Source organism: Bombus pascuorum, chromosome 8 (assembly GCF_905332965.1).
Source record: "Bombus pascuorum chromosome 8, iyBomPasc1.1, whole genome shotgun sequence".
Classification (NCBI taxonomy): domain Eukaryota; kingdom Metazoa; phylum Arthropoda; class Insecta; order Hymenoptera; family Apidae; genus Bombus; species Bombus pascuorum.
In genome coordinates, this window is record NC_083495.1 from 6,491,173 (window position 1) to 6,503,015 (window position 11,843).

General features: G+C 45.2%; 1 protein-coding gene across 1 annotated transcript; it reads left to right on the forward strand.

Moving 5' to 3' along the window:
- Positions 1–6,763: 6,763 nt before the first annotated feature.
- Positions 6,764–11,524, forward strand: LOC132909497 (uncharacterized). Its single transcript, XM_060964354.1, has 4 exons — positions 6,764–6,832; positions 9,135–9,456; positions 9,547–9,915; positions 10,022–11,524. Exons 1-4 carry the CDS (start codon positions 6,821–6,823, stop codon positions 10,174–10,176), a joined length of 858 nt encoding a protein of 285 aa, XP_060820337.1. The 5' UTR covers positions 6,764–6,820; the 3' UTR covers positions 10,177–11,524.
- Positions 11,525–11,843: the final 319 nt, after the last annotated feature.

The following is an 11,843-nucleotide window of genomic DNA, read 5'->3' on the forward strand; positions in this document are numbered from 1 at the left end:
TTTGCGACCGAGCAGTCGGCAGAACACGGAAATGATGGGCAGCTCCGCGCTGGACGGCGGTAGCCCACACTATCTCGCTTCGCCTATTGCGTAAGATACTTTCGAGTCTAGTTGCCGAAGCGAGTTGTGGCACGCCGCGAACGGAGGCGCGGGACTATTCGTCCTTTGTGCTCGATTTTTCTTCCTTCCATAACATCGTCCATCGAGTCGACCCTTATCGACCACGGTCTTACAGTTTACCTTGCTGCAATTTTTCAACTAATCAAAAACTTCAATAAGATTTAATAACATAATCGACGCGTGTATCGTTTATTTCTAAAGTCAACTTTATATCGTGTAGAATTTTGTTACGAATCCTCGTCCTTTTTTTATCCGTTATTTCTATTTTTAATTTCCATTAATTTTCATCTCTATTAATAATGAACAAGTGTGGCGATACTTTTGAGCGATCCTGTACATTCACGTTCTAGATAGATACCCAAGAAAACTATTTCGAAAGGAGAAACATGTGATTTTGCATGGTGGAAGGATGAACGCATAGTTGCAGGCCAAGTGCATGCTATCGAGTTTCTTCTTTTTACCAACGGGGAAAGTGCACGCGCGAGCCGTGAGCAAGAATGTTACACGATTTTCAATGATAAAACGATAGAAAGCGACCTGGCGCTTGCGTAATGACAATTATGCACTTTTGACGATTCTCGTAGCCGATGGTCAATGCGATTCCATTTTGCTCTGTTATCTATTTCGCGAATAATTTGTTCACGCTACAATGGTCAACCAACCACCCTATTAACTGCGTTTCGAATTTGCTAATGAAAATTTCTCACTAATTTGCAGCGAATATAGATACATATATGTATACATAATTACGGAATCGCCGCGCGATTTCGAGTTTACGCACCGTCTTCGATCGATTCAAAGCTCAAATCGCAGTTGACTATTCCTATGCCAATCCATCGTACAAGCTAGCGCACGAATTACATAAAAGGGTGAAACTTGTTGCTAATAAATCTATCCGTCGTGCTCGATGCGTGTTAGTATAAACGAGCGCACCGTTGCATTTACATTATCGAAATGCCATTATCACCCATTTAATAGCGTTTCCTCATTGATGGAATAATTTTCATGTTGTGATAAATTGTCAAATGTTACAACGGTTATTCATAATGGACCAATTTCGTTATATAATTTTGTACAAAATTCGCTCGCGCATGAATGAATTAAAATTCTGTACAGTTATTGTAGAAATGTTATGTGCAAACGTTTAGTAACTGTACCTGTATATAAATAGATAAGTAGGTAGTACCTAGCAAAAAGGATAAAAAATAAGAAGGCGTTAGGCAATCAAGAACACTCGTGAATGTTATATTCCGCACCTTAACCTTTAATGGTCGAGATAAGCGTCGGATTTCAGACTACGTCAAACTTTCCTGCTCTCGCTTTGTGAATGGAGGTAGCGTATCGAATACTGTTATCAACCTTCCACTTACAAACACACCTTCAATTTCCGCACTAATGTCTTTTACCCTCCAATCTACTTTGTGAAATTCGATCAAAGATCACATTGTAAAGCACAATGAAATTACAAAAATGTATTTCTCAGGCTATTACTGACGAAGCTTTTTCTATTTCTAAATAATATAAATAATGTTAATCACATTAATTTCTCGAAATAAATTGCACGAGGTGCATACAAATCTTCTTTATCCTTTGCTCTCGAAATTTCAACGGGAGAATCCTATAAAAAAATAACACTAATTCCATTAGAAACATATACGTCTATACCTTTGATTATGAAGTTTTTCATACTGTTAGACACATTTAATGGCGTTAATAAAATTAATTCCATGAAATCGATCGCGCAAGTGCAATGTGATGTTGGTATGACTTGAACTCGGATGAAACAGGCAAGTGGGACGAAGTAGAATGGGAAGCACGCGACGACACGTGCGTCCAGACGTGGCCGCGACGCATCAACCGCGTCAGGCTACAAGCATCCGTACACGTAGACTTCCATCCGTTGTCGTCGCGGCTCGTGCGGAACGAGCTCGCTTTTCCCACGGATACACCGCTTCGCCGTGAAAATTTCTCCGGTTTCACATCCTCGTGTTACATAAAAATCCGAGCAGACGCGAGCGCATCACAGCTAGCAGTGCGCGTCATTGTCCGGGTGTCGCGTCGTCGCATCTTATTATCGGAGTGGAGTCTCTTCCGATGAACATCTCCGTGGAAGATCGTCGTCAAAGAACAGAGCTTGTTTTTGTGCTCTTTGTGATATACAGAGTGATACGAAAATAACATAAACTTAAGTTTTATATAAATAGACTCGGAAATGGAATTAATCAAAAATACAGTAAAACTTGATTTATCCAAATACCATTTGCTGCAATAAAATTGTAGTTAATAAAATATGTAAGAAAATTCTATAACGAACGGTTATAACGATGGTTGGAGACAAATGTATGCGTTACTTTCGTGTCACTCTGTACAGAATCGAGAATATAATGAACTCTGGACAGTCGTAAAATCGATCCACCATTACAAAGCTTCGATACGATGTTTTGTTTAGAGATTATAGACAGGTAGGATCTCAACCTTGTCGCCAAGGTCGCAACGTCCCAAATATTCTAAGCGCCCCGTTCGGTGTTGGAAATTTCGACATAAGGGTGCACTATACCGTGGGTCGTGTTAAGGTCCGCAGGCAGCGTAGAGAAAGGGACACGCTCCGATTGGTACGGACCAATGTACGAGTATGGCGGTGGCAATGGTGTAGTTCGTATTCGCGACTGCACCTCGATACCAAAGTTCACCAGAGACGGGATCAGCCTCGACAAAAGGAGCTCCAACTACAAGTGTATACTCTACATTTAGAAACGCTACGCTTTTTCCCTCGAATTCACTCGTCACCGTTCCGTACACGTTGGATTTCACAACGAAGCACCCACAGCCGAACGAATTTAATTGCAGCGTATGAGGTAATACAATGCATCGCACGAAAGCCGATTTTTACGTGAAAACTCGCGAATGAAGAGGAAATAGCAGCCGTATTAATGGAATCGACTAGAATCTGGTCGTTATTAGTTACACGAGCGCGCTCGTACACGGTAACGACACCTGAGAAAAGGAACATTGCCGTTCTATGGATATAAATGTCCAATAGATTGGATATTTGTCCTCGTTCGAGAGGCGAACAGCGACAGGATAGTGTGCCTTGCTAAAGGAACGCGTAGTTTAGTTTCGATTCGATTCACGGGCTTCGAGAAAGTGGCTTTATCAGAGGAACGTAGGCGCGCGATCTGGTGTGTTCAGATAATCGATCGTCGATCGATTCTAGGCAAATGGATATCGATTCGACGAAAAACGCCGGATAAATTCCGAAACGAGGTCAGAAACTACGTGTCTTTCTCTTGATCGTGATGGAACGTAAAGGTTCCAATAAACGTACAATTAATAGACTGCGAACGTTATTACTCAACCGTAACACCGTGAACGAAAGAAAAACGAACGATTGCACAATAGTGCACCGTTCGTTAAATAATCTAACCGATCGCGCGATTTTCTGTCCACCTGACTTTCTTCCTTTATCCTTCGGCTATATACTGCGCTATTTTTCGCGATTACATAACTCTCGATGACGTTTAGAGCACGATCGGAACACGATTTATATCTACAGGATGATCGGAACAGGTCTGCAAAGATCTATCGATCGACAAATGAACCGATCGACTGTTAAGAGAGGAAATAATGGTAGACACGCCTGTCTAATTAACTTAGCGGCAGGGCAATCGATCAGGCTACCGTTTCGAGGGTGGTCAAGAAAGAGCTGACAGCCAGCAGCCGTATCGCTTTTATATATTCGAAACCGGTCAGGGCTGACGAGAAAAGATACGGCGTGCGGGCCACTTTCGCGGTAGACCGGCAGATTTTTCGCGGACGCCAAATAATATAATAGCTTTCACTTCGTGCGAGCCGGGAAACTAGCCGGCCGTAATACGTACGGCCGAGGAATCATTCCGAAACCAGGCTTTAATTAGATTTCATTTAATTAGCCTCGCGTCCTAACCTTCCTCAACGACGAGATTAAGTCATCCTGTGTTCGCCATTTTCCCAGGATCGTCCCTCGTTTCCCTTTTTCATTTTCATTTTCTCCTCTCCTCTCCTCTGTTTTACCCATTTTCCTACACAAGTATGATGTTTATTTTTCCTTTTATCTTAATCCAATTCCTCCGTTAACATTGAATCGTGATGAGAGGGCGTAATAACATACGACCCAAGGAAAGTTGCTTATCGAACCACCGTTCCATTGTGATGGCGTTTCATCAACAATGGCAGAGACAAGCGATTTTTCTTTGGTAAACAGCAGTGGGATTGCTGATCAACGGTTGCACAATTATGTAGATCGGGCTCGCGAGAAGACCGGCATAATGTTATCTTTGTAAATATATCGCGGGGAACTTCTAGATAAAAGCCAGACCAAGAGAAGTCTTCTCTTTGTTCGGTAACACTGAACATGGGATCGATGCCACCGGATGATCCAGACGAGCGTCGCAGAATTACGTCGTTAAAATTGCATGAAAACTGTACAGGCCGACAATGGGCCACTTTTACGAGCTGAATTTCACCCTATAATTAAACGAATGCCGATATTGCTCGTTTTAACGGCCGGCTTAACGGTTTTCTACTATTATTCGTTAATATTACAAAGTAAAGATAAAAACAATAACTCCATAAATATTGGAATATATCTAATATCGAATTCTTTCAGTCAGGAATTCGGTGGACGGAAAACCAAATAAATAAATGTATAGATTTGCGTGATGCAAGTGCAACGGACTCGAAATATTCGTTCTAACGAAGACATACGAGATAAGGTATTTAACGCTAACGAAAAGCTTAAATTGTCGTGGTTAAATTCGCTCGTGAAGTTCGTCTAAAACGGGTCATTGGCGTAATTCAAAATCGCCGAGCATAATGGAAGGCAACCCTCACGGGCTCGATCTTATTTCCAGATTCTCGCATTATGCACCGTGGCAGCTGGAATTAGTAGGTTGAGGTAATAAGTAACAAGCGACGGCGGCGCACGACGGCAGGCAATCTATTTAGAAAAGAATCCAGGTTTCTTAAGGCCATTCAACGGCCCATAATTCCAACTCTTTAAAGCGTTTCACGTTTGCCACTAACGTGAAACTCCTTTTCGATGCGAGCGAGGCTGCTCGTCTCCACGTAACGAGCAGGTCATAATCTCGAGTCGACGCGTCACCATTCTTAGATCTGCTATTCTCCACCTTCTCGCCTTTCTTTCTGATTTTCTGCCATTTCTTATCTTTTCCATTTGCAAAAATGATGAAACTTCTCCCGTTTAATAGCCACTCGTGCTCCAAGACAATTATCGGATGCCATCCTCGCGCTTGCTGGATGATCACGTTCGCGAATTTCAATTCGAGACGATCTTCGCGCAGCAATATCGCGCTTTTACTCTGAACGAGAGATCGTGAGAAATTGCATGCGTTTCAGGGCTAAATCCGTGCTCGCTTTTGCAATCGAAACTTCCTGCGACTATGTTAACGGAATGCCTGCTCGCTTTCCAGAGCACGTAGCCAGCCCATGCTTTTTAGTATCCCTGTGTTGTCATTATAACGTTCAAACTGCGCTGTAAAAGATGGATGCTTATGCTGTAATGTACAGAACAGCTGATCGATCTGACTTTCCTCAACGACAAATATACATCATACTACTTTCCAATTGCGTCATCCGAAACTTTCTTGTCAAATTTACTACTCTCAAATAGCCCATGCAAGTAATCTTCCATGAGCGAAAATAATTCCAATCTTTACCATGAAAGGATCAAAGCATACGTATGTATCAAACAGAATGATGAAATGTATCGATTAAATTGATATCAATATATCCATGAAACAAGCAGCGCAATTGGGAAAAATGATCTTGCATAGACCTTCTATCAGGATTTTCTTGCACTATACAACTAATATTATTAGTCAAATTAATTAGTCATAAGTTATCAAATACCCAGTAGAAATTCGATGATAAAATAATCCAAGCTATCGGTCTTACGAAATTTTACAAATTAGAAATCGCGCAATATACAGAATAGTGGAATGCACAACATGTCACCTGTCGATTCACTAATATTATTAGTAAATTATTACGAACAGAGCCCAGCTGTTAGTCTCGCAAAAGGGTCATCATTGTTAGAGCATTATTGCTAATGAATCATCCCTATTGCACCTGTGCCTTGTATATGACCGGAAAGAAGTCAGCAATTGCACCGAACGATCTCGTCGTATAAGTCAGCGTTGAGCTGTTTCGTTAGCGCGATCTGTGATATACGTCGTGCACCACGCCTGGACACGAGAGAGTTAGATATCGTAGGTGACCAGGTAACCCGGGTGGTGCCTGGTGTTGCACTTGGTGTGGCCTGGCGTGTGGATGCCGAGTGTGTAGGCCAAGATGGTGGGGCGGGTGGAGTAGGAGGCTGCTCTCTCGGCCGTTAGACATGGACGAAGCCCGTGGAATACCCGCAAACAACCTACAACGTGCAACCTCTGTATCGGCGAGGTGGCAAGGGGGAACCCCCCTGCCTGTCCCTAAACCAGCTGGTGGGACTACCTTCGGTCTATGCTGGCCGCTGGTACGACGTGGATTATAGTTTTTCTGGGGGGAGGGTGGTGGAGCGCCTTGCTTTCGAAAGGATGGTGATTGTGGAGCGTAGCCAGAGTAGAGTTAGGCGTATATAAGGCCCGCCGGCCCGGCCCAAGTCAGTCATTCACCGGACTACTAGCCCACCATACACACACCAAACATGAAGGCCTTTGTGAGTATCCACCACGGGGTTGGTGATTTTCGTGGGGTGTTCGATCGATTATCCGAGTATCGGGTTCGAGTTCTTCGATCGAGTTGTTCGCGGTTCTCTTCGATATAATATTTCGGATCGTGTTCTCGGTCTACTCGCACCTTCCTTCCAGTTAATCAGCGAATTTTCTATACAACTCGCGGTTTTGAATTCGATCCATCTAGTGTTTGTACGTAAAGTAGCTGTTTAACGAGATATTTCCTATTCACAAGATTTCGCGGTCCGTCTGCATCTAAATTTTCCTTTTGCTTCATTTTCTCGAATCGATTCGCTAGAATAAACCGCTTGGGACTCACGAGCACGCTCTCGAGCACTGCTCTTTACCCGAGACATTATTCATGGCATCGGTGGCAGCGGTATAGAGTCAACGATAAATCGCTTTAATTGGAACCTTTCATCCGTAAGCCAGTCGAAATCCGTGGAAAGTCGAAGTTCGAAAGCTCCTCGCTTGCAGTCAGACTTTGTGGCACCAAACTGACGACGTTCAATGTCACGGCTCGTCCTGCTTGCTCCGTGGTACCAGAGTACACAAATCGACTTTGCCCTTCTTACGCGCTCCATTCATGCGGCAAGAAGTCTCGTTGTACGGTACACTGACCGTGGAACCGGTTGTAATAGTATCATCGTCATTCAGCGAGCAACCGAACCCGCGACCGGTTTTATTCTCGGTGCATCTTCATTCACGAATACCGTTCGTCATCGTTCTCTCGGCTCGCCGATTTCTTTCTCGGTTTGCCTACCTTATCCATCGTTCGATTTTTAACCTGAAAGCGAATCCAAATTAGCTCGATTGATTCTCATTAACTCTACCAGTTGCACGTCGTTTCTTCGAACGCAATTAAGTTCCCCGCGATTAATTCGTAGAAGTAACTAGCTCTAACGATTCTCGCCAACGCGATTTCATAAATCTCGAACGATCGTAAACGATCTATGCAAAGTACCGGTTCGCTTTCGAAACAACACATCGGGTTCGGTCGTTTTCCGATCGCTGGGTCGCGAGAACGCTCGGTCGACCACGTCACACGGATTGCCACGGTTCCATGTAAACGGGATGTGAAAGTTTCGCGAAGTCGTTAGATATGCATAATGGCAGGGCAACGGTGCACTCGTTTAAGTGCAACACTCGTGAGAGCTTGGGCGTGACGCGTCGTCCAACCGATTTTCCAACTTCCGTCACACGCACGTAAACGCGTTTTCTTTTTGTCGACTTAAACGGCCGAGTTTTCCATCTCTTCTCAGCCTGTTTCACTTGATTTTCTCCTCGTTTCGAAGCTACGGTCCTGATCGATTCGCGGTACGATGCTCGAGAACCGGTCGTTTCTAGTAATGGTAAGAAAAATGGCCGAGGGAAATAATCGGTTCGCGTTAACTCGAAATTGCGCCTTCGGCGGATTTCTAGAAAGAAGTAACATCTGTTCACCGTGTTTGTAACTCGCGATTTCCAGGAGACATTGCTCGTCGATCAATTACGAATGCCAATTCGCATTACACGGATTACGTTAGAATAATACGCGATTGCATAAAACGCGAACAGGTCGGTTTTTCTTTTATCAAATGGAACTAAAAAGAAATTTCTTTCTCTAATATTTACTTGAAGCATGATAAAAAGAATTCATCGTAGATAACGGAGAACTTTCGAGGAAGGTTCGGTATTATTTCGAATTGCGAAACGTTACAACACTATGTCTCGAGTTCGCATTTTCCTCAACAACACGCAGTCGTTACGATATCGACGGACGTAGAACGTTGCGAAATTTCACGCTCGACTTCCATCCGGTTATCGTTTCTTCGGACTTTGATATTAAACGAGGCAAAAACCAGTCACATCGTAGCTTTCACGCTTTAAAGGCGATCGCGTTGAGGGACGACGTTTCCCAGGTGCTGGGAATCGTTTCCCGATGCCGCGGAACGCCGCGCGCGCGGCCAGTCTATAACCGTGTAGCGAGTATCGAAAGTGAAAGCCGCGGTTATGTTACAACGGGGCACGTGGTAATCGGTGCCAAGTCAATGAGAGTCTGAATTCACGGCGATAGTTGAACGTTGCTTCCGTAAACCAGCGCTGAGGATAGTTCGTCTTCGTTCGTTTTCGTTTTTTCTTCCTCGCTGATTTCACTTCGCGATATTGCCGTACCACGAGTATACCTTTCACGAACTTACATACATAGACACATAATGTAACGCTACGAAACGAACAATAGCTTAGAAACAAATTGGTCGTATAACGAGAAACGAGCGATACTGACCGGAACTTACCTGGTTGCAGGTTGTGTTCGCCTGTCTAGCAGTAGCAACGGCCCGTGCCGGAATCGCACATGGACCTGGCATTGCTCTTGCTGGAGGTCATGGCGTTGGCGGCCTTGGAGTTGGTGGAGGCCTCGGAGTTGGTCTTGGAGGAGGCATCGCTGGAGTTGGCCTAGTCGGCGGAGGTGCTAGTCTCTCCGGTGGACTTGCAGCAGGTGCTGGTAGCGCGAGATCTCTCCAAGAGGGAGCGTCCAGCTTGGGATCCTCAGCTCTCGGTGCCAGCTATGCCGCTGGATCCGCGGCGGCAGCTGGTGCTGCTGGTGTTCAACAAATTGTCTCTGGTGGTGCGTAACTCGTCGTGGAATTGAACATAAAGAAGAATTACCACGAGAGGGACAGTCGTTCACCGGGATTCCTTTTATTCTGTCGAGCAGGAGTGATCGGAGGCAGGGCTGACATTGGACCCGCTGAAGGACCCAAGGCTAACGTTGGACCCCAGAGTGGACCATCTGACAGCGTAGGACCCCAAGAAGGTGCCAAGAACGTTGGTGGACCTCGTACCGGCCCAGCTGGTCTCGTAGGACCTGCTACTGGTCCATTCACCTCCGTGGGTGCTTCTGCTGGTACCTCCACCCTCATTGGACCATCCCAGGGTAGTGCTAACTTGGTAGGACCATCTGTGGGAGTTGTATCCTTCTATGCTGGCAGTGGCAACATCAACGGTGACGACGGTAGCTCTGGCTCTGCCGCCGCTGCTGCGCCTGGTGGTCTCGGTGGTGCTGGACTCGGACTCGGTGGTGCTGGTCTGTATTCCGGTCGAATGATCGACATTAAGAAGCAACATTGACATATGATAAAGGAGCGAAGGAGTTGGAACATATATTTTACCAAGCTATTTGGTATTTTCAGGTGCCATCGCTGTTGTGGGTGGTGGTGCCGGAATCGGCGCTGGAATTGGCGGACACGACGGTGGTGTTGCTGTGATCAACGGACCATCTGGCGCCATCCACGCTGGACTCGGCTCTCACGGAGCCATCATCCCCGCGGCACTTGGCAAGTACTAGACGTTCTAAAGCCCCAGCGATCTCGGCTCGGCGACGGCGGCATACCCACCACAGTCACTTACCGGTCTCAAACGATCCTCAAACGCGCTCAACGTCTTCTTCCCAAAGCTTCGTCCAATCTAGGAACATGGTTATAGCGCCGGCGTTAGTGGTGTAGTCGGTATATAGTCAGAATATTCTAATCACAAATCCAGTCGGTATATATCGAAACACGGTGAAAAGCGCGAGTTGAAAGCTCGGCACGCTGGTCTCAGCCATCAAGGATCACGGGTTCAGATCTCGGTAAAGTGCACACCGTGGCCACGGCCATTCGTGATCCGCGGTTCTCGTCTCGTCTCATCCCCATCTCGTCGACAACGCGACTCGTCCCCATCGTAAGACGAGGCACGGGTAAAATTTAGTCAATTTCTTCTTTCATCAAATCCGCGTAACGCGACGGAGGAAGTCGAACGAAGCCGTGATTGCCAGCCACGGTTGCAACAACACCGCGACATCTGGACATCTTGGTCGCGATCTACACGACGAGCCCGTATCATACGATCGGCAACGCATCAAGCCACGTCCAAGTTTTCTAGTTGACATCACCTGAACCACCGCGCCAGAACACAGAGTCAACGCAAGCACGTTGAACCCGGCTGCTCCGTCATGGACCCAGCAAGTGGACAAGCTTTGGCGCTTCGTCGTTGGACCAACTGGGTCTGTTCTGTTTTCTGAACACCCACCGTTGCTCCGGCAGTACTCTCTTTGTATTTTTTTTCTCTCTTACGTCTTCCACCATCCGTAAGGCCGCCGCTCTTCACACATATTTACTACTCTGTCTTTTTTTCTCTCTCTTCCGATGAGCCGTGCACGATCATATGATCGCGTCACGATCTCACAAGTTGTTATACTCACTGCCGCACTCAAGCATACATATTATTATTACATTACTCGTCCATGCGCATATATGTTTTCTCTTTATATATATATACATGTATACATACTATTACTACTACTTCCTTCGCGTATATATATATATGAACACATTGCCACACGCGCGCACACACACTATTGCTATATGTGTACTCGTATATATACACACACTACACATATATTATATAATCGTGTTATATGTTAGTGAAAGAGAGAGACCGGTAGATTATGGTAGGTCAGCCCTTCCCGTGAGTGAATGAATGTAAATAGATGGCGCGCCGCTGCCGGCCCCCGACCCCGCCCGCCCTCGTCATACCCTTTCTTTGCGATCACGACTAGCACCCCACCACCACCATAGATAGATACCACATATTTATAGCGTTTATACATTTATACAATACTTTATATAAAATAAAGCATCAGTATTTAAAACTCACTCTTGATTATTTCCTTCGATCATCCCTTAAATCACCCCCTTTAGCGATCGTTCCATTCCTCGCTAAAGTAAATAGCTCGATATCAACAGCGTTGAATAAAGAGTAAAGACAACGAATTTCAATTCAACTTTGAATCTCTTGGATAGATTGAGCATCTGATCATGATTTGGTGCAATCAAAATTATTTGCCTCGTTCTAGTCTTGGAATAAAGAAACATCTCTGCATAGATATAAAGAAATCAAAGGAAGCAAGAATCTAAAAACCGACTGCTATCAAGACATTGCCACCGAGTATGATAAGATTAAGTATTTAGTCTA

Bases quoted from the DNA above. Each gene is read 5' to 3' on its own strand.
- LOC132909497 (XM_060964354.1), top strand. The intron at 9,457-9,546 runs GTGCGTAACTCG...TCTGTCGAGCAG, and splicing joins TCAACAAATTGTCTCTGGTG to GAGTGATCGGAGGCAGGGCT. The intron at 9,916-10,021 runs GTCTGTATTCCG...TGGTATTTTCAG, and splicing joins ACTCGGACTCGGTGGTGCTG to GTGCCATCGCTGTTGTGGGT.